The sequence below is a fragment of the Fundulus heteroclitus genome, chromosome 19, assembly GCF_011125445.2.
Source record: "Fundulus heteroclitus isolate FHET01 chromosome 19, MU-UCD_Fhet_4.1, whole genome shotgun sequence".
NCBI lineage: Eukaryota > Metazoa > Chordata > Actinopteri > Cyprinodontiformes > Fundulidae > Fundulus > Fundulus heteroclitus.
This window is the reverse complement of record NC_046379.1, coordinates 31,124,409-31,148,563: the sequence shown is the minus strand read 5'-3', so window position 1 is coordinate 31,148,563 and position 24,155 is coordinate 31,124,409. Positions and strand designations below refer to the sequence as shown.

The window sequence follows — 24,155 nt, the reverse complement described above, 5'->3', positions numbered from 1 at the left end:
TTGTTGGAGCGCTGGACAGAGCCGTAAGTCTGACTACTGATGGTGCGCCGTCAGTGATTGGGAAAAAGACAGGTGTTGTGACAAAGTTCAAAGACAAAGTACAAGTTGCAAATAAAGGGGGTGATTTTTGGACATTTCATTGTGTGACAACCTGGGATGGGCAAGGCACCCCGGGTTGTGAACTGAGAGGCAACAAGACAGTCCGGCTCGAATTAGAATTTTTATTTTACAAAGTAAATCTTAAAATCACAATCATGTAAAACATAGCTGGGCCAAGAGTTGTGGTCAACAGTGGGAACAACTGGAGGGAAACTAAAATAAACAAAACTCACATCATGAAACAAGCAATGCACCTCAAACCAAAAAGAAACCACCACCAAAGGATCCACCACCACAGCTCTGACAATCAGCTCCTAGACACAGAATGTTAAAATATATAACGAACAATACATAAACAACAAAAAAACAAATGTTCCTTGGGCAATTTTAGTATGGCCCTTTCAGTGGCAGCTGAATCGGGTCCCGCTTAACTCCAGAATCAGTCTTTCGGGAATCACATCGAGGACCGGGCCAGGCACATGCCCACAACCAAAGCAGCCAGCAACAGAAGTAATGCAAAAGAGCTGGGCAGAGCAGCAGAATCACTACAAGCACATTAAAACAAAAACAATTAACACAGCATCCTGAAGCCATAACATACAAAACAGACACTACTCACCACTTGGAGCTGGACTACAGCTCAGACCTTTGCAAAAGTCACCTATTTAAATTCAAGAAGCCATGTCAGCACCAGGCTAAGCTAATTTAACTCCAAAAGGGCCAAATCAGTGCTCGCGCTTACCGTCACTTATAAGTTGTGTCGATCTGTGGTTCGGTATAAAACTATCCGTGCTGCCGTGAAGCACAGAAAACACGGAAGTAGACAGCCAGGGACAACCAATGCCTGAAGTCAGGGGGGTGCACAGTAGTAGAACTGAGGTTTTTTATAGGAAACCAGCCCATTTGAGAGACCAATCAAAAAGCATGTTCTTGATTGGTTATCTACCTCACACTATACTGCCACAATTGTATTTTGCATCAGGAGGCATTATGCTGCAAGTCGTTAAAAATGGATTACGTCATGGAGATTGTTGTCCGAACTGTTAATTTCACCCGAGCCAGAACTCTCAATCATCGTCAGTTTGACAGCATTCTTAGTGAATGCAACATTGGCTATGGTCTACCATACCACACTGAAGTTAGATGGTTAAGCAGAGGTGCTGTGCTGAAGCGCTTCTTTGATCTAAAATTGGAGAAAAAATGTAAACCTGTCTGGAATTACAATGCCCGCTGCAGGACCTTGCATTTATGGTTGATATCACAGGACACTTGAATAATCTGAACAAAATGTTGCAAGGACGCAAAAAATTTGTAATAGTATTAGTATTATTAGTAGTATTATGACAGCATATGTGCATTCAAGTTAAAGCTGACGTTATGGGAGACATAGTTGGCAAGTGGGGACCCTGCTCATTTTCCCTGTCTAAGAGATGTGTGCACAGCAAGCGTTAAACCTGAAGTGAAACGGTACAAAGATACGATTTCAAGGTTGCTGAGTGAGTTTGAGAAATGACTTCAGATATTTAGCGAACTCGAGACAGAATTCTCAGTTTTTCACTCACCATTCACAGTCAGAGCTTCTGATGTGCCTGTTGATATGCAACTTGAAATCATTGATTTGCAGTGTGATGTGGAATTGAAGAACAAATTTGCATCAGTTGGATTGGACACATTTTACAAGTGTCTCCTACCAGGATATCGTAAATTGACAGCACTGGCTGCAAAAATGTTGTCCATGTTTGGGACTACCTACCTTTGTGAGCAAATTTCCTCACTAATTAATATAAATAAAACAAAGCTGCGCTCAAAGTTCACACATAAGCACTTAAATGAGACTCTGAAATTGTCTTCTGCTCAGGACATGATGTCTGATACTGATGTACTTGTCCAGACTAAAAGATGCCAAGTTTCAGGGGCAAATACTGAGTAAAACTAAATCCTATGGAATGTTACTTTCAATGTTGCACTGTTAAAAATTGCAGCTTTGAATATTTGCTGAATTAATTCTGTTAAAGTTAGTGCTAGTCAGTAACAGATTTACAACAAAAGAGTTTTGTTGAGTAAAATATTTCTTATGCATGCAATACATGTTATGTATGCAAGTTTTTCTATATATATACATTTTATGCATCAACAAGGAAGGTGACAAATGTACTTAATCAAATGTCTGTTTAAAACAGCTGACACTTAAGATTTCAAATTTGTGAAGCCAGATAATTTGTTCAAATTGCTTCCCAGATGTAAGAAATTTATTTTAAATAATATCTTAATTTTTATCAGTTTGATGTATTTCGTCATGCAGGACAGTGTTTTTAAGTTCCAAAAACTGTGAATAAATGTTTTGCAACATTGTACAATCACTGTGATCAGTTCTTTTGCATAATGCACCTAAATAAATGTTTAACTGAGTAAAAGTATTGTTGAAATTGCGCATACTTTTCTTAAAAACTCTGAGGTTATTCATAATATATTTTGTAAAAGTGACATTCGTTTAATATAAAAACCAACAACAAGTCCACTTTTATTAGTTCTATTTAATCTTGCAATGAGTTTACTTGTGTGGCCCCCTTGAGATCAGATTAAGCTGTATGCGGCCCCTAAACCAAAATGAGTTTGACACCCCTGGGCTAAGGGCTGGTGTCACTAGAGCAACTTCAGTAAAGGCTGCTTACAGCTACTAGAGAACAGCAAAGCAATGTTGTGAGAAGATTAAAGGGTAAGTCACCTCAAAATCACCTTTTTTGGCTAATAAACTGTATATATGTGTCTATTGTTCTGTCTACATGTCCCAGTCATTATTTTGACAATTTACTGCACATTTGTAGGAATCCTGCTTTTGTGTCCAAAACCATCTGTGTGCTGCCCTCCTAAGGTTTAGCGAGTGTCTTGCGTTGAATTTCAAATCAGTATTGCTATTGGCTCAAATGTTTTTGTGACCGCACCCAGAATAATTGCTGGTAGGGCTGCCACTTTGGGGTATAAAAGTAGCTCTGTCTTGTCTGCCTCCTTAGCGAGTTGGAGTTTGAATAGTGAGATTTGCGATCCTTTATTAGCTTAGCATTCAGTTAGTTTATTTAGCAATTATGTAATGGTTTCTAGTAGCCTAGACCATAGACATTATATATGTAGACGCCCCATTGGGCGCAGGTTTGCACATCAATGTAACCGCTATATTGTATGTGGCAGAAAGTAGTGAACGTCTATGTTCCCTGTATATATGTTTTAAGTATTCAGATAGAAAGATGTAGATGGAGTTTATATATACTTGTAAAAAATATAGAGAGATTAATTGATAGAGATTGGCAGCCAGATTGGCCTTTGATCAATGTTTTGATCAATGTCAATATATAGATTTTGAAGTATACAAAATAAATAGGTGTGTGTTTATATATAAGTATATGTCCAGATTATATGTGTATATATATGTGTGTATATGTGTGTATGTATATATATATATATATATATATATATATATATATATATATATATATATATATATATATGGATGTGTTATGAATATAACAATCAATTGGTTAAATCTAAACATCGTGGTCTTCATTATTTCATAAAACCGTGTCACATGTGAACCTTTTAAGATCTGGTATAGACACAGATTAGCAACAGACTTTTTGGGGGAGCATTAATTAAAATATTAATTAAATTAATCTTGGAAGTAATTAATTCAATTAATTTAAAGTATTAATCTTTAAAGTATTGAGGAGATAAAATTACTAATATAAGAAAAAAGGCAGAGGAGAACAAAGTAAAAAAAAAAAGACAAAAGTGGTAACATTATGAGAAAAACATCATATTATGACAATTAGGGGGGAACATTTCCTGAATAGTCACAGTTTGCAGAACTATCTTAGTCCTGGAGTAATAGGGCCAGGATAGATTCTTGTAATTATTTTTATTTTTTTACGAGAATAAAGTCAGGAGAATGAGGCCAAGAGGGATACGAAAATAAACTCGGAATATTATAAAAATTTAAATATTATGAATATAAAGTATATTCTGAGATTAAAATCCCTCTCATATTGTTTAAGTGACTGAGTCTAACTGCAGATTTGCCACATTCAACATGGTAGACGCCCTGACGCATCGCTCTGACGCATCGCTCTGACGCATCGCTCTGACGCATCTCTCTGACGAAAAGAAGACGGTGTCTTTCCCACGGCCAAAACTTAACAGATCAAAAACTGATCTAAAAGGAACAAATCATAAAAATCTAATAAATATCAATACGGCTCACCTTGAACCAAAATATAAAACAATTAAATGTGGTCTATTAAATATAAGGTCTCTCCCTCCAAAGACTTTGTTAGTTAATGAATTGATTTCTGATAATCATATTGATTTATTTTGTCTCACAGAAACCTGGCTACAAGAGGACTATGTTAGTATAAATGAGTCAACTCCTTCCAATTAATCAAATTTCCACATTCCATGATCTGTGGGAAGAGGAGGAGGAGTGGCAGCCATCTTTCAGTCTGATTCTTTAATTACCGTATTTTCCAGACTATAAGTTGCTCCAGAGTACAAGTCGCACCAGCCATAAAATGCATAATAAAGAAGGAAAAAACATATATAAGTCGCACTGGAGTATAAGTCGCATTTTTGGGGGAAAGTTATTTGATAATATACAACATCAAGAACAGACATGTCATCTTGAAAGGCAATTTTAAATAGAAATAGAACGGAGGCAACAACAGGCTGAATAATTGTACCAGTGTTTCCCGCAGTGCGATCTTGGCGAGGCGGCCACGCTACCGCCTCGCCAAGATTCCAAAAAAAAAAAAAAAAAAAAAAAAAACTAAGTTGATATGCTTGCATGTTTATTTGACGGTAACAGGCAATTTTTTGTTGTTGCTTTCACGCAAAGCTTGCCTTCCCCCGCAACCCCCCCCCCACCCTCCGCGGGTCGTCCACGCAAAGCTTGTCTTCTCCCTGAGTTTAATCTAATTGAGTTCTCCATCCCCAAAAGAGCGTTCCATTATAGTAGATCTTTATCAGACACTGATGCATCAAACTTTAAAGAGTCTGTCCCCCTCTTAATATCGAAATGCCCTGCAGATAGCAGCATTGTTGTTTCTTCCCATTCACAAATAGATGTCTTTGTTAACGGTATGACTTTGTCATTGCGTTCTGCATTAGACAATGTAGCTCCCTTGAAAAAAAAGGTGATTATTCACAAGTAGCTGGCTCCCTGGTTTAATTCAGAACTGCGTTCCTTGAAGCACAATATTAGGAAATTGGAGAGAAAATGGCGCTCTGCACACCAAGAGGAATCCTACTTAATCTGGAGGGACAGTCTATTGTTGTATAACAAGACCCTTTGCAGAGTTAGAGCAGCATATTTTTCGTCACTAATTGAAGAGAACAAAAATAATCCTAGATTTCTCTTCAGTACAGTTGCCAAACTTACCCAGAGCCACAGCTCTGTTGATCCATCCATTCCCTTTGCTCTTAGCTGTAATGATTTTATGGGATTCTTCATAAATAAAATTGATTCCATTAAAAATAAAATAATTGGCATCCTCCCAAACATGATTACCTCGTCCTCAGTAAGTGAGGCAGCGTTGGAGGAATCTTTAGAACCTGCGCAGTGTCTGAACTGTTTAAAAGCAGTAGAGCTTTCTGAGCTATCTAAAATTTTAGCTTCATCTAAACCTTCTACCTGTATGTTAGACCCAATCCCAACCAAGTTGTTTAAGGAGGTATTCCCTCTGATCAGTGGTCCTATTTTAAACATGATTAATCTATCCTTGGTAAATGGATATGTACCACAAGCTTTTAAAGTAGCTGTTATTAAACCTTTACTTAAGAAACCATCTCTTGATCAAGATGACTTAGTAAATTACAGACCTATATCTAATCTTCTTTTCTTATCTAAAATTCTTGAGAAAGTAGTTGCTAATCAACTTTGTGAACATTTACAAAGTAATGACCTACTTGAGGAGTTTCAGTCAGGTGGCCTCAGATAATGGACTTGTGTCTATACTTGTCCTGTTAGAGCTCAGTGCTGCATTTGATACAGTTGATCACAATATTCTCCTACAAAGACTTGAGCATACTGTAGGGATTAAGGGGAAAGCATTAGGTTGGTTTAAATCTTATCTGTCGGACAGATTCCAGTTTGTTCATGTTAAAAATAAATCTTCCTCAAACTCTAGGGTCACCTGTGGAGTACCACATGGTTCAGTCCTTGGACCAATTCTCTTTACTATATACATGCTTCCGATTGGCAAAATGATCAGACTGCATGGGATTAATTTCAACTGTTATGCTGATGACACTCAGCTATATTTATCCATAAATCCTGATGAATCCAATCAGTTACTTCGACTGCAGTCATGTCTTGGTGACATCAAAAGCTCGATGACTTTAAATTTCCTGCATCTAAATTCTGACAAGACAGAATTTGTAATCTTTGGACCAGAGTCCTCAAAAAATAAACTACTTAATCAATCACTTAATCTGGATGGCATTAATTTGGCCTCTGGTAATAAAGTAAAAAATCTTGGTGTTATTTTTGACCAAGACATGTCATTTAAATCCCATATTAAACAGGTTTCCAGAGTTTCCTTTTTTCACCTCAGGAATATCGCCAAAATTAGAAACATTCTGTCCAGGGGTGATGCTGAAAAACTAGTCCATGCATTCGTTACTTCAAGGCTGGACTATTGTAATTCTTTACTATCAGGAAGTCCACAAAATGCAGTTCAAAGTCTTCAGCTGATCCAAAATGCTGCAGCAAGAGTTCTGATGAAAATCAACAAGAGGGATCATATGTCTCCAATTTTAGCTTCCCTTCATTGGCTTCCTGTTAAATCAAGTATAGAATCTAAAATTCTCCTTCTCACGTATAAAGCCCTTAATAATTAAGCTCCATCATATATCAGAGCTCTGATTACCCCGTATGTTCCTAACAGAGCACTTCGCTCTCAGGCTGCAGGTCTGCTGGTGGTTCATAGAGTCTCTAAAAGTAGAATGGGAGGCAGATCCTTTAGCTATCAGGCTCCTCTCCTGTGGAACCAACTCCCAGTTTTGGTCCGTGAGGCAGACACCCTGTCTACTTTTAAGACTAATCTTAAAACTTACCTTTTTGACAAAGCTTATAGTTAGAGTGGCTCATGTTACCCTGAGCTACCTCTATAGTTATGCTGCTATAGGCTTAGGCTACTGGTGGACATCAGGGCCTATTTTTCTCACTCTACTGATTTCTACTGTTTTCCAGTCTACTGTTCTTCAGTTTTGCATTGCATTACATTGAAATGACTTTTGTCATTTCAGCTTTTAACTTTTTGTTCTCTCTCTTTTTTTTCTTCACAGTAGGTAGACCTGGTCTGGCGGTCTGTTAACTGTGACATCATCCAGGGAAGACAGATCACCCGCTACTACCATCTAATGTAGAACAGATTACTAGATCAATGTGTGCTTCTGTGCTTTTTTGTCTCTCTTGTTGTGTCCCTGCTCTGTCTTCTGTAACCCCCAGTCGGTCGAGGCAGATGACCGTTCATACTGAGCCTGGTTCTGCCGGAGGTTTTTCCTTCCCGCTAATGGGTGGTTTTTCTTTCCACTGTTGCTTCATGCTTGCTTAGTATGAGGGATTGCAGCAAAGCCATGTACAATGCAGATGAGTCTCCCTGTGGCTCTACGCTTCTCCAGGAGTGAATGCTGCTTGTCGGGACTTTGAAGCAATCAACTGGTTCCCTTATATAGGACATTTTTTACCAATCCGTATAATATGATTGATTTTGACTTTGTAAAGTGCCTCGAGCTGACATGTTTCATGATTTGGCGCTATATAAATAAAATTTAATTTAATTTAATTGAATCCCCAGCATAGGCAGAACCTGCCCAACCACCTCCTCTCAGCACATTTTTCAAATGTGAGATTAGGCAGAGTAAGGCTCTGGTACAGGGGTGAGTTACACTTTAGTACTGTAAAGCAATTACTGGACCATCAAGGACCATAATGGCCAGAGTGGTTTGAAACAAAATAATTGAAAGTGGTTCAACCAAATGGAAGCTATCTACAGGTACCAACTTGTGAGCAACGGTAGGAGGAGTTGATTCCTCCACTCTCGTGTTGTGTTTGTTTCACATAGAAATTGCTCATGTTACTTTTTAGACTCTGGGGCCACCTTGCTATGATGAACCCATCCACATTGAAGTGGTACCCCACTGTAATGGAAAACGACCCAAACCGTGTAGAGCTGAATTGAGCTGGTTTGAGATGAGTCGAGGCCTTATCATCTCTACTGTGTTAAAAATGAGGTGTAGGATGGTTCAGTAACTTCTGACAACTGGTTATTCAGGAGTGCCTGAATACAAATGCACACCGCACGTTTTAGATAATTATTTGTAAAGAATTTAGAAAACCATGCACAATTTTCCATTCGCTTCACCACTGTGTACTGACCTGTCACATAAAACCCCAATAAAATGCATTGATATTCGTGGTTGTAATGGTATAGCATGTGGGAGATTTTGCATACTTTTGCAAAGGACTCTGTGCTTTTCATTGTCCAGATGCAATCTTCGTCAGCAGGAGCAGTAGAAACAAGGGAAAATTAGTGCATAAGTACACAAACTATTGGATCAAGTTCAGTATCCAAACCCTTCTTAGTTTGCTGCTCACCATAAAATTAATAAAAAAAATAAATAAAGTTGTAATAAAGGGAAAGTTGGAGGGAATTTGCTATAGGTTAGGTTCTTAAGGCCAGTCTAGATAACAGTAATAATGAAACATGTTGAATGAAAATCCAAATATTTCCTGCTGATTTAATGGTCTGCGCCTGTGATTAAATGTTATATTTGAAATGTTTCATGTGTGTTGGAGCTGTGTTAATATGTGGCTTTTGTTGTTTTGTTCTCAACAGAGCGGTGTGCTGTGAAATGTGCTGGAGGCGCGGCACTGTTGAGGACGACCTGTGATGGCAGCAGAGATCCCACTTTGAGATTCTCCTCTCAGATCGATCAGCCTCACATGCTCCGCTCTCCTGGACCACTTTCTAGAACCGGGTCTCGGTAGTTGTTGCTGGTTCTGTCCCAGCCGCCTGGTTTGATGTGATCCTTCGTGGCGTCGGTTATTGGCTCCCAAACTTTTCGGACTCGTCCGACTTTCAGACAGCGCACTCGGCGTCTTCGGTGCAGGCAGGAAAGCTAACAGGCTAAGTGTTAGCCTCAACCGGCTCCGGACTCCCGATGCCGACGATGCTGGAGAGGAACTCGGAGGCTCCGGTGAAGAAGAGGGGCCGGGCCCCGGCCAGCAGCGGCAGCGGCTACCCCGGAGCAGCGGCGAACAACGGCAGGAAGAACTTGTCCGGTAACGAGACCAGCACCATCAGCTGCTGGGAAGAAGGAAGTTCAGGCTCCAGCAGCGACGAGGACCATGGTGGGTAGCCGCGATCACGCTACAACTACTGTGTTGGGCTTCTCCTTACAGCTGCTTGACTTCTGCTGTGTTTAACGCTCAGGTGGAGGAGGGATGCGAGTGGGACCGCAGTACCAGGCCGTGGTTCCGGACTTTGACCCGGGTAAGAATCCGAACGTGGCTAGTTACGGACCAGAGGCGGCGTGGTAGCCTCGAACAATCGGTGAACAAAACTGCATCCTCTATTGCTTTCCTGCTGGTTTGGTTTCGGATGAAAGTGCTCTGGTTCCGAACCCATTGTTTGCCGTCTGCAGCTATTTGACGTGGTTTAACTGGATTTTAGACTTATTTCCAGAGGCGGTCCAAGTCTGAATGGGGCCTGGACAGAATTTGATTTGGGAACTTCCTAACTGCTGTAGCTTACCACAGCTTCCCTAACATCCATTTTACCCCAGCCATGTTTGTGTGTTCTACCTTTAACAATATAAATATTATGGATGATAAAGACAAATCTACACATCTAGCAAACAATATAATACATGAATTGACCGCACAACTGAATCTGAGTTGCTTTACATAATGAAGAATACAGATAGAACTTGGAATAACATGTTTTCAATGTTTAAAACTGTTAAAAGATAAAACTGTGTTGTGATCTCTGACAGTTATCAGACAGAATGCTCTTTTTAGTTGATATTTGTCTTATTAATTTGTACATGTAGCACCAGACTATCCAATCTATCTATCTTTATCTCAGTCTTTACCACTTGTGAAGATTCAAGATATTTTTTGTCTCCCTTTGAATAATTTCTTTCTGGAAATGGGAAAGCTGCTACAACAATCACAACAAACTGTCCACAATGCAAAAAGTAAAAATGTCCAATAAACATCATAACTAGCATGGAAGAAAAAAAAAAAGTTGCCTCCATAAAAATTCATAAAACACTAGTCACATCAGCATCCAATCATCTTCACACACATTGAGTCACAGCCATTCTTCTTCCAAGGCCTCCAGTGTTCCAGCTCATCTCTCTTTCCAGAATCATCAAGGTTGAACCAGACACGTAAACTATTTTGCTTGAGTCATAGACTGGAGAAGGTCCAAAACCCTTCTTCAGGTCCGCATAACCCAGTCCCAGCTCTCCATCCTACCCTGAAGAGATGTTTCAACCACAACAGTCCCACATATGTCTTCAACATCTTGGGACGTATTAGTTTCATTCATGGCGTTCTGCCCTGGGGACCTCTCCTCTGCCGTGTATTCACCTTCATCTAAGTCCTTAAACTCCACTCCATTCATGGAAGACATGATTGAGGAGATCCTCAAAGTGCTTCTTCCAATGCTCAATAAAATCATTAGTCAGGGATCAGCAGCTAAGTCCCTCCGTCCACTAGCCATGCACAGCCTGGAGCCAGGGATGGTCCCTGTTTCTCTTTGCAAACTCATCAAAAACTTTTCCAGAACTTTCATCCAGTCAATCAACGGTTCTTCTCCATAGCCCTTCTGACTTCCTTGCAGGGTTTCCGCTACATGTATTTCATTGTGACGCATCACCACAACTTCAGAATGAATATAAAATATGTTAAAACAATGTAAAGCATAAGCTATAACATAGCTACTGTATATTTACACAGTTATCATAATCAGAGTTTAAAATGAATTTAAATATCATGAAATGTTCAAATTTACCTTATTTTGAAAAACCAACCCCTCTGGCTCCTGTCTCACCCCAAAGTGGGCTAGTAGATGAAGTAGCTAATGGTAGCTACTGGGCACTGGCTGTGCTGCTCTCATTAGAGAAGGTAAACAAAAGATGACAGTTTCTTTCTTCAAAAAAAGCGAGTAGAAAGAAACAAATCAAATGAGTTTTCTCTGTGTTTTTTTGGCGATTTAGCAACTCCATGCGCTAGAGCTGTGTTGGTTCTCCCTTTTCCCTCAGTGCTGTCTCACAGGCACAGGCAGCTGCCTCCTCCTGATAGCCCTGCCTGCATGCAGAGGGAGCAGACAGGAGACCTGCTCCGTTTTCACATTGAAAACGCATAACGCAAATGTGCCGATGATTCCATCCTGGATTACAAAGTGGGGTATAAATAAAATCTAGTTTTTAATCTAGTCTTTTCTCTGAAACTATTGCACTAAAACAATTGCCTAATTACCACACAGCTTGGATCACTTATTCACCTGGTTCAATATGTGTGCCTCTGATAACCATATTTTTGGTAAAATTAGATGCATATAGTGTGGATTCAGGTAAGGTATAAAAATGCAGTAATTTTATTGTATGTTGCATCTCAATGACATTTTAGCGACAGTGACACCCCGCCCTTGACCACCTCTGTGGTTAAAGAAAACCTTAGAGGAAAGCCTGCCTTGTATTCCTGAGTTTTTGCTTCTGCTGTGAACCTCCTGGCCATCTGGTACCCGACTGCTGTTTTAAAGTCCCCCAAGAACAACCAGGCCCTAAAGGCCTCCTCTTTCTCCTTGGCTTAAATGACTGCTAGTTTCCCCCAAGGAACCAGTGACCGACCAAACTAATTTTCGGGCCACTGCTTCTGGATTGCAGACCTGCCATGGAGGTCCTGAACATGGCCCATCCTGATTTCATGTTCCCAGCCTCACCTGGAACATGAGAGTAATCCTCCCTCTTTGATTTAAGCCTGATGTAGTTACCATGACTCAGATGATTGAAAATCTGCACAGGCAAATCTCGCCACTTCACCAGTACGCCATCACATGCATTAGGGTGTTGGCAGCATCCCCTGCTGTCTAATCCAACTCACGACCAGGAAGTTAATCAGTTGATAGAAGTCCAACAACAAACAACCCTCAGAAATCACCATCACTGCCGACATGGGCATTAAAGTGGCCAAACAGCATTATGCAATTCTACTGAAAGCTTCACTCGTCTGACGATGACATCTCATTCTCGTTTTATCGTGGCTGTTCTTTTACCTGCTGCCACGGGTCACTTTCATTTAAAAAGAAGAATCGTCTGCAGGGTTTTGTAAACATGTGCAGTTAAATCGCCGGCAGACCCCAGAATGACCTTTTGTGACCTCTACAACGGCAGATCTGAGGAATGCTAATGTCGCGTTAGCTGGCTGCCGGCGGCCTTTGGGAGAGTTTTCCCTACTGCCTTCAGGAAGGAGATAGAGGATGCCACGCTGTGCCGTGGACAGACTGAAAAATCAGGTTCTGCCGCTGTCCGCTTGTCGACAATGTGAGGTTTAACTGGGTTTCTTTCTTTTAATGTTGCTGTTGTGCTTGTTTTACTGTGACTGCTGTCTGCGCAGCGCGTTGCCCTTTGGGGGGAGTAAAGTTTACCTTTGAAGCTTCACTGCAGTTCTGTACCTCTGTTTCCAGATGTTGCCAAGGCAGCTCACCTCAGAGACAACTTGGGGATGCTGGTTTGGATCCCCAGCAGCTGCCTGAACCAGACTCAATGTAAGAGACAGACTATGGCTTCTTATCCTGTTAACCTCCATAAAAATACCCCCCCCCCTCCCTCCGAGGCTTTAGTTTTATGCTATAGAGACTGATGCTGTTTTATGTTGCAGTGGACGAGTACATTGCTATCGCCAAGGAGAAACACGGCTACAACATGGAACAGGTGAATATTTCTATCACTTTTCTCTGATTTTTGTTCTCACCAGGTGGCGTTTCAGAGCTTTGCCATTAAATATAATAGCTAAATTGGTTGTAATTCTGCTCCATTAGACATGCATCGATCATAGTCTAGCGGTTGGTTTCCATTCACCAGTTGTCCAAAGCTTTGACCTGTCCATGCAACTTTTAGTTGGGTGTGGTGTTTTTACCCCTGCCATCTGGGAACCAGTCAGAGCTGATCAAGCTGAAAATTGGCTGATTCGGGCCTCCCCCACTTCCTCAGTGGAGTTTTAGCTTCCATGCAAATTTAGCTTGAACCTTGGCTATAGAGGAATTAACAGGATTATAGGATTAATGACCTTGTCGTAGGTAAAGGTGGGATGGCAGTAGAGTTTAGGTGCTGCCTTGGCGACGGGAAGCGATATTTGTCTGATTGTTGGTTACAGACCAAAACAGCTGTCAAACTAGTTAGACAGGGGAGGGTGGGTAAATAGATTAGTTAGAAAATTAATGGCCAAGTACAGTGTCTGGATGTGACTCATGAATCTCATTTTTATCAAGCATGTTTAGAGTAACACTTTTGATTTGACCTGCATAAGGTCTCATGGTTGAGTCACCTAGGCCAATTCAACCAAGCATTACGTTTTGTTCCTTACGGTTCCCTTTCCATTCATGTATTTTTCCTTGTGAATATTTTTATCAGTTATGGAGATGCATTGGTAACCTGACTCTCGGCAGATGGATTTCGTTCCGCTGAGCTCCACGCATCCATCTGGAATCGCTCCACTGGAGATGTTATTTCAGAAGGAGGGGCCATATCAAAAATCCTTGCATATGATTGGATAAACCACTTTTCCGTCTTCTTTACTTGCGTGCTACTTCTATCACTCACATCGAAACCGAAAGCATTGTTTCCACTAATAAAAGCCTTCAAAGTCTTTCTTTGGCGTTCTTTTAAAGAATTAATATTCGGCAGATTGGACAACACTGATGAAATAGCAGCATCAATGTTACCGGGTGACCAGATTTCACTAATGAAAACTGGGGAAGTCTCTGACTTTACTAAGCTGGTGGGCACAGAGTCTCTGTCGGGGGGGGGGGTTGTTTTTTTTGCACGCTCTGCATTGCCGACGCGGCGGGGAAGGCGCGTTCAGCTCAGCAATTCTACCACGTCGAGACAGCTGCAGGACCGGTTAAACACCTCTTGCTACGTTAAACTTTTTTACCTCATCATCATAAACTAAAATCAGGGACATTTCCTGGAATAGCTTTTGCCGAGGACAGGTAATACAAAATGGGCAATCTGGGACGTCTGGTCACCCTCGCTTTCTCGCCACGAGCCGCCATTGTTGTCTAAATCCAAACAATCGGTTCTCTGATACGTCACATCTACGAAAATCCCGCCCGGCAATCCTGATTGGCTCGTCCATTTTATGTGGTATTGAAATCCCTCCCAATGGCAGCGATTCCAGATGGATGTGTGGAGCTCGGGGGAACTACATCCATCTGGCAAGAGTCAGGTTAATTGTCATAAAATGCCAAAATCTCATGTAAAATCAGTTGATGTACAATCAAACTGATTATTATTTCCATTGATTTTGGTCCAGATCTCCACTTAGGGCGGTATGACAGATTATGACCCTTTATTACACTATAATGATTCGGTCACCACAAGTAACAGCAATGGAATAATTATTGTTTAGTGAAGTCATATAGGCATATTTCCTGACAGTAGAAAATTCCTTTGAATTGGTGGTTGTCAAAGTGAGCATCAAACTCTCCCCTGATGGATACAAAACCGAGGCATGGGCTGTCTGAAACCTCTCTTAGCAGTAAGCTGCATTGCTTAAGTCTGGTACGAATCCACCAAAACTATAAGATACAAGGAACCCAAGGGTGAAATGACCAGTACCTCTAGCATAGTAACTTGATACGTGATATTATGCAGAAATCATAGTTTGTTGAGTGTTCTGACCTTTCTGGCTTAACCCCCTCCCCTACCTGTTCCAGGCTCTGGGGATGCTCTTCTGGCACAAGCACAACATTGAAAAGTCTCTGGCTGACTTACCAAACTTCACTCCGTTTCCTGATGAGTGGACAGTGGAGGACAAAGTCTTGTTCGAGCAGGCCTTTAGCTTCCACGGGAAGAGTTTCCACCGCATCCAGCAGATGGTACTAGTACTATCTCTTGAATTTCATTCATTGTTAAAAAAAAAAAAAAAACTGAAGAAAACCTTGTTTTTTTTTTTAAGGATTTCATTTAAATGGATTTAAAACAAATCCTCCTTAGTAAAGTTCTAAATACTACCTCAGATGAACGCTGATGTAGCAGGTAGAAACAGTTCACTCTTGCTATGTCCTCTGTAATCAGGAGGAGAACAGGAGTGAGTGTGTACGCTGGTCTGACCGCCTTTCAAAGTGGATTTAACAAGATGCTCAAAAGTAGGCATCATGCTGCGATCCGAGGAAATTCTGGAATGAATGAGAAACAAAGTAATAGGGATTAATCAGTATGCAAAAGCTGTGAAACGCCAGAGAGCCACAGCGAGAACCATTATACACAAATGGTGAAAAGCCCTACAGGAGTGGGCGGCTGTCTAAAGCTAGCCTAGCGCGCAGTCGCCACTTATCCAAGACATCACTAAAGTCCTCAGAACAACATCTGAAGAAATGCAGCCCTCACTCGCCTCAGTTAAGGTTAAGTTTGGTTTGGTTTTCTGACATATATTGAAATCTGGATATCTAATGTCATTCTGAATAGTAATAAAAGTATTACAAATAAACAATAATGAGGAAAGACATTTAAAAAATCATGTAAACTGTTATTTAAGAGATAAACCTTCTTGCGAGGAACAAGTTAGTTTATTCTCACTTAAAATGGTATGCAGGCATATTGAATATTAATTTTTCAATATGTCTAAGGAAGTTTATTCTGTTTAAACCTTTAAACATTATATTCAGTGCTGCTGACTGTTGAAGTGAAAGTGAACTCCATGGTGAGATCAGTCTGATGCCCTCAGAGATGAGGTTGTAACATCGTATTAAGTCTGAGAAGGGATATAGAAAGGTCTCCAAAGAATCTGAAATCAGCCATTCCTCTCTAAGGACAGGAGGAAACGACTGCCAGCATGTTCAGCTCCATCTGTCCTTAAAGCAGGCTGCAAGATGCTAAGGGAAGTGTCCAAAACCCTAAAATGTCTCAGTCGCCCCTACAGCAGACTGATACCAAATCAAAAGGATATTTGGCATAAATCAAAGACAGCATTCCTGGAGAAAACCCTCGGACCAGTTGTCAGGCTCAGAGGTGACAGTGTCATGGTTTGGGGAAGCTTGCTGCAGCAGGACCTGGCCGGCTCACCCTGAGAGAACCCACCATGAAGTCTGCCGTGTATCGGATGGATCTGGGATGATTTATGAAAAGATTTTTTTCCTAACTGGCAGTGAGTCTTTCACATCACTGCAGAGGAACCATGGTCCTCTCTGCTTTACAGAAGGGTTGTCATTCAGCCCCACTGGAGAGTTTTTGCTGATGAACGACGATGAAGTTAATCTATGTTTAGTTTTGTTTTTGCTGTTTATTTCAGCTTCTATATAATCTATTTTATAACCTGATAGGACCTGCCTGTTATTTCTGCTCTGAAGGCTGAGAGGGTGTGCTTACTTGTTGCTGCTGTAGTGGGTAGAGCTGTATTACGTTGATCTATGAGTGACTCTGTTTTTGTAGTTACCTGATAAGTCCATGGCCAGTCTGGTGCGTTTTTACTACTCCTGGAAGAAAAGTCGCAGTAAAACCAGCATGATGGACCGACAGACCCGGAAACACAGGCGGGAACAAGGAGACAGGTGAGGGAAGGTCCGGACAGGTACCATAGCCGCCCCTCCATCTTAGCCATGAACTCTGGTGATAATTAGCTGTGCTTCGGCAGTGATGAAGAAGTGGAGAATGGGACTGTAAATCCTTCCAGCGACTCAGAGATGGACTTAAATAAAGACAAGAAGGAGGTAGGGTGCCATTCATGTTTTACTGCTATGTTACTGGCTGCTGGTAAACCCATTAACAGTCTCTACTTTTTGTAGCCGACTTCTGCATCAGAGAAAGTAGAAGTGAAACCAGCTTCCAGTCTGAAGGTAAGAGCACCTCAGGCCTTTTGGACCAAAACAATAATATTTATCCTGTTTAACAATTTTTTTTTTTAAAGAAAAAAATAAAATCATCCAGTTTAAGATCAGTTACTGAGGTCTCTGGTCCAACTCCATATCTGTCACGGTAACACAAAGATAAAAAAGAAGGCAATGAATGCTGATTCTACAGTTCCTGTGTACGAACAGTCATGCCTACGTCAAGAGAAACTTTGAAGCTATGTAAGATCGGGATGCTGATACCATAAGCCTAAGTAACCATAAGTTACCATAAGCTTCTTTGATGTACACACCACTTTTCAGCTTTTTATTTATGAAAGATAAAAAAGCAGCATTCTGCTGGGAGTCAGCATCAGATCCATGAAGTCCTTAGCAAAGGCGAGTATGATTTGATTTGCTGGCGCTGCTTTTTTTTTATACCAAATGGTAGCGGACAGAATGATCAAATCTGAGAAAGGAGAAAATGGGATAGAACTAAAATGACCAGCGCCTGCTGAAGCACTGACTCTTTCCTCTAGCAGCCAGAATAAGAAGCTAGCGTTCTGCCTTGGCCATGCCTCCACCTATTGTCCTCGCTCTGACTTCACTGATATTGAAGGCAGTTGATGCTGAATCCTTTTCACACAGTAACCAACTTCCACACTGAAGAGTGTTGTTGGTGAAGATCCTCAGTCGTCCAGGTCATGATCAATCCAAAAAGGTTCAAAAATAAAACAACTGGACTTCTATTTTGAAGCTGAAGACGTTTCGCTTCCCATCCAAGAAGCTTTCTTAATTCAAAGTGTCTGGAGTAGTGTGGAGGTCTTGGAACTCATACAGTCTAGGACACCTTTTAGTGGGGCTAACCCCACTGCTACATATGAAACATGCCTCCATGTGGCTAACACCTATCATTTTTCAGAACACAGGGCCTATTCATTTGCACTAGGATCTGTTTTTTCACCATATATGTTACTTGAGCTGTGTTGCACTAGTTGTAGTGAGGTATTGATAGGTACTGTCTCTGTGTGCCACCAGATAGGTGGGAAGACATCCCAGCGAATGAAGAAACGCCCTCCCAGAGGAATGTTTCTGAATCAACAGGACGTCGTTTCTCTGTCCTCTACAACTGCTCAGGGACTCACAAGACAGCTGGACGGTCAGCTGGTGTCCATAAAGAGACAGGTCAGCTAGCTTTCAGCACATTTATGTCATATTGGAAACATCGGGACACTGTATTTTAGTTAGTCTTGTATGTTTGTTGTGGATGAGTTGCTAAATATGTGCGAACAGGTCTCTTTTAAGTAAGAACTTGTGTCTCATTGAGACCAGCTGTATGAATAAAGGTTTAGTAAAGGAAAAGAAAATGTCCAAACAGAAATGGGCTGCTCTGCTCATCTTGGTACATGTCTCTTTGGCTTTTTAGATTCAGACCATCAAACAGACAAACAGTGCTCTGAAGGAGAAACTTGGCTCTGGAGTCGAGGAGTTCAGGCAACCTGAGGTAACCATAGTAACAACAGTACTGATGGTTGAGTTTTGAATTTTCTTTTTTGATGGAGCTACACATATCCCACCAGTAACTAAGACCGTGGACTGGACAGCTCTGGAACCTTTAAGATGGAGTACAGAGGATGGGACATTGACCCAGAAAAAGCACAAATCTACAGAAGATATAAATACAGGGTACAGTTTGAGCCCAAAACCACCAGGCCTAGTGGATCACAACTCAGTGCCACATTAATAGATAATATAGGTATAGCCTTATAGGTAACACCATAACAAGCGGATCATTTATCAGTGATCATCTATCTATGTTTATGACAGTTCTTATGGGAAAGCTGCTGAGGAAGACACCCAGAAGTATGAAAGAATGAGATCAGAGGAGATGATGGTTGCATTTAGAGAGGAAATGCTCAGTCTAGATTGGGACTTAATATTCCATACAACTACAAGGATAAAGCTTACGAAATGTTCCTAAAATAAATTTAAGCATCTACTTATGATAAATACTGTCCAATAAAAATATACACCAATAAAGGTAAATATTCTAAAGAAAGAAATCTTTATTTGTCATTGCAATTGTACATTCTAACAAAATTAGTTTTGTGCATTTAATCCATCCCTTATGGTGCGTTCCTACCAACCATCAGGGAGCGACCTGGGGCTAAGGGTCCTGTTCAGGGAGCCGTGGTGGCAGTCTGCGGGGATCGACCCGCAAGCGCGCTGCTCTAATCATGAGAAAATGGATATGAAAAATATAAGAATAGATTCATCAAAATTTTAAGAGCATCTAAACAGGGATATTATAAGGTATTAGAATAAATGTGTTTTAAAAACACATTGAATATAATAAATGTTATTAAAATATTAACCAAGAAAAACAGTTGGGCACAATATTTTAATAGTAAGAATGTAAACATCGATGACATGTGGTTCACAAATGGTGGTTCTGGAGTGGATCAAGAGCTGTTTAAGTAGTAGGCAACAAGTTGTGAAAATGGGTGATTATGAGTCATCACGCTTGGACATTGCATTGTGGTGCCCTCCACGGGTCGGCATGGGGAGCAAAACAAACTAAAAAGTTGTTTGATAAAAACAAATTATCCTTAAGTTCATGCTATTTGAAAAATTATAAACAAACTATAGATGTGAAAGTCATAATAGATGGGGTAAAGGAAATGGAAAATGAAATTTAATTTTGGGTGTGATTGACTACAAAATCTGCTGGAAACCTCACATTAAGTGTGTTCAGACTAAACTATCTAGAAGCATCCCAGTTCTTGATGATTGATCTGCCTCCTCTGGATGATTTCACAGCTAACGAGACACCAGACATACTGTGTACCTACTGTGAAGACAAAAATGACAGAGAACAAAAATTTTAAACAAGCAATGCAAAATTGAAGAACAGTAGAACTCAGTAGAGTAAGAAAAATAGACCCTGATGTCCTCCAGTAGCCTAAGCCTATAGCAGCATAACTATAGAGGTAGCTCAGGGTAACATGAGGCACTCTAACTATAAGCTTTGTCAAAAAGAAAAGTTTTAAGATTAGTCTTAAAAGTAGACAGGGTGTCTGCCTCACGGACCAAAACTGGGAGTTGGTTCCACAGGAGAGGAGCCTGATAGCTAAAGGATCTGCCTCCCATTCTACTTTTAGAGACTCTAGGAACCACCAGCAGACCTGCAGTCTGAGAGCGAAGTGCTCTGTTAGGAACATACGGGGTAATCAGAGCTCTGATATATGATGGAGCTTGATTATTAAGGGCTTTATACGTGAGAAGAAGAATTTTAAATTCTATTCTTGATTTAACAGGAAGCCAATGAAGGGAAGCTAAAATTGGAGAAATATGATCCCTCTTGTTGATTTTCATCAGAACTATTGATGCAGCATTTTGGATCAGCTGAAGACTTTGAACTACATTTTGTGGACTTCCTGATAGTAAAGAATTACAATAGTCCAGCCTTGAAGTAACAAATGCATGGACTAGTTTTTCAGCATCACTTCTGGACAGAATGTTTCTAATTTTGGCGATATTCCAGAGGTGAAAAAAGGAAACTCTGGAAACCTGTTTAATATGGGATTTAAATGACATGTCTTGGTCAAAAATAACACCAAGAGTTTTTACTTTATTACCAAAGGCTGGTAATAAAGTAAAATAATTTAATCACTTAATCCAGAGTAAGTGATTAAGAAGTTTATTTTTGAGGAATAAATAAATATAATAAATAAATTATTCATCCTCTTTACAAACTCTTTGTGTTGCTTTTAAAGTTGTTATAATTCTGCTTTTGTTTTAGGCAAACCCGAAGTTCAATAACCGTTGGACCACAGAAGAGCAGCTTCTTGCTGTCCAAGGTAACTCTCTCAGCTAACTAGAAACTGGAGTCTTGAAAGTGATAAATGGCTGAATCCTTCTATCCTGCTGCCCAGCTATCAGGAAGTATGGACGGGACTATCAGGCCATTTCAGACGTGATTGGCAACAAGTCGGTGGTCCAGGTGAAGAACTTTCTTGTGAACTACCGAAGAAGGTTTAACCTTGACGAGGTTCTCCAAGAGTGGGAAGCAGAACATGAAATGGAAGGTGGAGACGTCAAAGCAGAGGATGATAAAATGATGGAGGAAAACATGAACGCCTGTGCAGCGGAAGAGGATGAGGCTGCTTGTCAGCCGAAAAAGGAGGTAAGATGAAATATCCAAACCCAGTACAAATTCCATATCCCTACATATTTTCAGATGCTCCTCGGAGCACAGGGTTCTCTACACGTGGAAGAACCCATCCCAAAGAACCGACTAGTAGAAGGTTCTGACAGTATGGCAACTAAAGATGGCTCTGGTGTCAGTGTTTACTAGGGCTGCACAAATGTATCATTCTGGCAGTATCACAGTATGCAGTAAGCATAGCAGGAGGAGCTGCCCTGTCTGCCATAGATGTTAGCTCCTTTTTGATGTAGCGGGCATTCAGACTCTGTGCCTGTCAAATATCTGTGACACTTTGGTGTGCATGGGTGGAGCGCACACAGAAGGAAGAGCCGTCACATTTAATCTCTATGGCATAAACATGCAAAGACGAGCCACCTCTGAGCGCCCTCTGGCTGTTCACATATAAAATCTGTGTTGGATCATTTATGCACTTGGTGGCTGAAGAAGCAAGCAAAGGAGTGTCTGCATAAGAACCAGCCTGACTGAGTCATTTAAGCAGAAAGAAGTCATGTTTCAGTCCACTTTGGAGTTATGAACAGTTAGTACACTTGAAGTGAGGCATGTTCAAGATTTTTCCTGTCAGCAGCCACTGACGGCCATGTGTTTGCTATCTGACAGCAGAGAGCAAGGGAAGCAGTTCTAATAATCAAACCAAGAGTCAATAGACGTGTAAAACAAGCATTCTGACATAGGAGACAAGTTTAGGTCTGATCTTTGTCAAACGCTATCTTTATTCTGAAGAAATAAGAAGATACAGTTGAGCTAATATTATAAACACTGCTGGCAGATTTAGTTTTAAAGTTAATTTTATTTAACTAAAGGTTTTTTTTCTGATAGGAAATTACATAGATAGTCCTTAGAGATAAAAAAAACACTGCAAAACTAGACCCAAATATTAAAAAAAAGTTTTTGTTTGTGTTTTATTTACAGTATGTTTAAAATTATTTATACACGGAAGAATCAATGGAATGTTATCTAGTAATCAAACTCTTTTTATTATTGCTGAGCAGCAGGTCTCCTCTGGTGTTTTAATGATTGATTTTTGGTGATCAGATTCTGTGTCCGTATTCACAAAGATTCCTAAAAGTAAGTCTTAGTGACATCATTATAGGAAAAATCTTTTTTTCCAGACTTTTTCTATGAATTTTACCTCAGTAAGATAAGTTCTAAACAAAGTGGAAAAATAACCCCGGGTGATCCACTGAACGTGGACCCGTCTCGGGAGTGCCGCGCTTTCTACCAGGCCCCCTTTCCACCGACAGAGATTTTAGAGCAGAGTGCTGGTGCACAGTTTGACTCGGATCATATGAGGATTGCATCATCGGGCGATATTAGTGTACTTGTAGCCACTAAATAAAATTAAAATCGTCCTCCATGGAGTCAAGTATCAAGTGAGATGTGCTGGTGGATTGGTGCTGGAGCCTCAGGTGATGATATACTGATGCTTCACAGTAAAATGTGGTCTCAAGTCTGTACATGTAGTCTTTTATTTGTAAACTCCACCGGATCCACTTTGGTTTTCATCAGCTGACTTCCTGCCAGAACAATCTGCTCTACTCTAGATTGAACAGCCGCATATTTTAGAGAAGCAGCGAGCGCCAGCGCTTGTGGGTTGCTTTAAAAATGGGCAGCAGCGGGCTTGGTGGATCCACTCTGCCTGACTAGAAATGCAGCGACCGCCCCGCAAAGCGTGACGCTTCCGTGACATTTCCATGTTCAGTGGTAAGGGTGTCTCAAGCAGGGAAAATGGTGGAAACAGGGAGCTGATTGGCTGATCAACCACCTAAACAGTGGAGGAAATCAGGGTAGGCTGTTTAGGAGCTCTTTTTCCTTCTCCAGAACCTGAGTGGCTTGCTGTAATTGATGGAACTATGAACTCTGCTGCTAATCTTTTTGACATCGCTGTACAGGCCCACAGCAATTAGCTTTTTTTCTGTAGTTGTGTCCGATCTGCTCCACTGGAGGCTTTTTCTGTCAGAAATGACCATAGCAGCATCCCAGCTCACTGATCCTGATCACTTAACTGTTGAGCCTGATGGGATTTTACTGAAACAGTTTTTTATTGTGCAAATATCAGAGGTTGTTTTTGATGAACGTTTTTTATTTTGCAGGACTCCTCTCTTCCCATGGATTCAGAGTAGCCCCTGGCCTGCTGAGATGCCAGCTGCACACCTGGCCCAGCCTCTTGGAGGATTTCCTTCTTTAATAGTTTCTGTTTATTATTTTATTACTCTGTTTTTCAGTGTTACTCCTGCTTGTGTTTGTCATGAAGTCATCCCCATCCTCAATGGACCAATCAATATTTCAGCCATAAATTACATTCGGAAGAAGGTTGTTTTATTTTTGTTTTTTGTTTTTTTTGTCACATAACTGTTGATTTTACTTTTTGAATCCTTTTTATGTTTGTGTTTTTGGATCCAAGGTGCAGAAAGAAAGTTGGATGAAGGTTGGGTTACAGGGAGCTTGTAATGTCTTTATTATCTTATTGTTTTTAATATTTTCTTCTTAGAAGAAAATACAATAAAACCAAAGTTTATTAAGAAACTTGTGACTTCTTTTTCCACTGTTTTCCCTTTTGGGTTAAATGTTTTATCTATCTATCTATCTATCTATCTATCTATCTATCTATCTATCTATCTATCTATCTATCTATCTCGAATGGTTGTAATAACTTTCATCTATATGAATTGGCATCATTATGTATAAATAAATTATTGGGGGATTTCAGTTTTTGTTAATTTTTT

At 40.6% G+C, this 24,155-nt stretch overlaps 1 protein-coding gene and 1 long non-coding RNA gene across 2 annotated transcripts; one reads left to right on the top strand and one right to left on the bottom strand.

Moving 5' to 3' along the window:
• Nucleotides 1-386: 386 nt before the first annotated feature.
• Nucleotides 387-973, bottom strand: LOC110366422. The gene is made up of 3 exons (XR_002426658.2): nucleotides 842-973; nucleotides 719-760; nucleotides 387-644 (listed from the first exon to the last, which is right to left on the bottom strand). It is a non-coding gene; the product is annotated as an uncharacterized LOC110366422 (long non-coding RNA).
• Nucleotides 974-9,022: 8,049 nt separating this feature from the next.
• On the top strand, nucleotides 9,023-23,955 carry rcor1 (REST corepressor 1). The gene is made up of 13 exons (XM_036150795.1): nucleotides 9,023-9,499; nucleotides 9,582-9,641; nucleotides 12,843-12,923; nucleotides 13,037-13,089; nucleotides 15,096-15,257; nucleotides 16,810-16,928; nucleotides 17,012-17,087; nucleotides 17,163-17,213; nucleotides 18,243-18,389; nucleotides 18,631-18,708; nucleotides 21,007-21,064; nucleotides 21,140-21,390; nucleotides 23,523-23,955. Exons 1-13 carry the CDS (start codon nucleotides 9,310-9,312, stop codon nucleotides 23,550-23,552), a joined length of 1,356 nt encoding a protein of 451 aa, XP_036006688.1. The 5' UTR covers nucleotides 9,023-9,309; the 3' UTR covers nucleotides 23,553-23,955.
• The last annotated feature ends 200 nt before the right edge of the window (nucleotides 23,956-24,155 follow it).

Excerpts from the sequence above, each read along its gene's own strand:
- rcor1 (XM_036150795.1), top strand. The coding sequence starts at position 9,310 with ATGCCGACGATGCTGGAGAGGAACTCGGAGGCTCCGGTGAAGAAGAGG. Across the intron at positions 21,065-21,139 it reads GCAGCTTCTTGCTGTCCAAG|CTATCAGGAAGTATGGACGG; the intron begins GTAACTCTCTCA and ends CCTGCTGCCCAG. Across the intron at positions 21,391-23,522 it reads CTTGTCAGCCGAAAAAGGAG|GACTCCTCTCTTCCCATGGA; the intron begins GTAAGATGAAAT and ends TTTATTTTGCAG.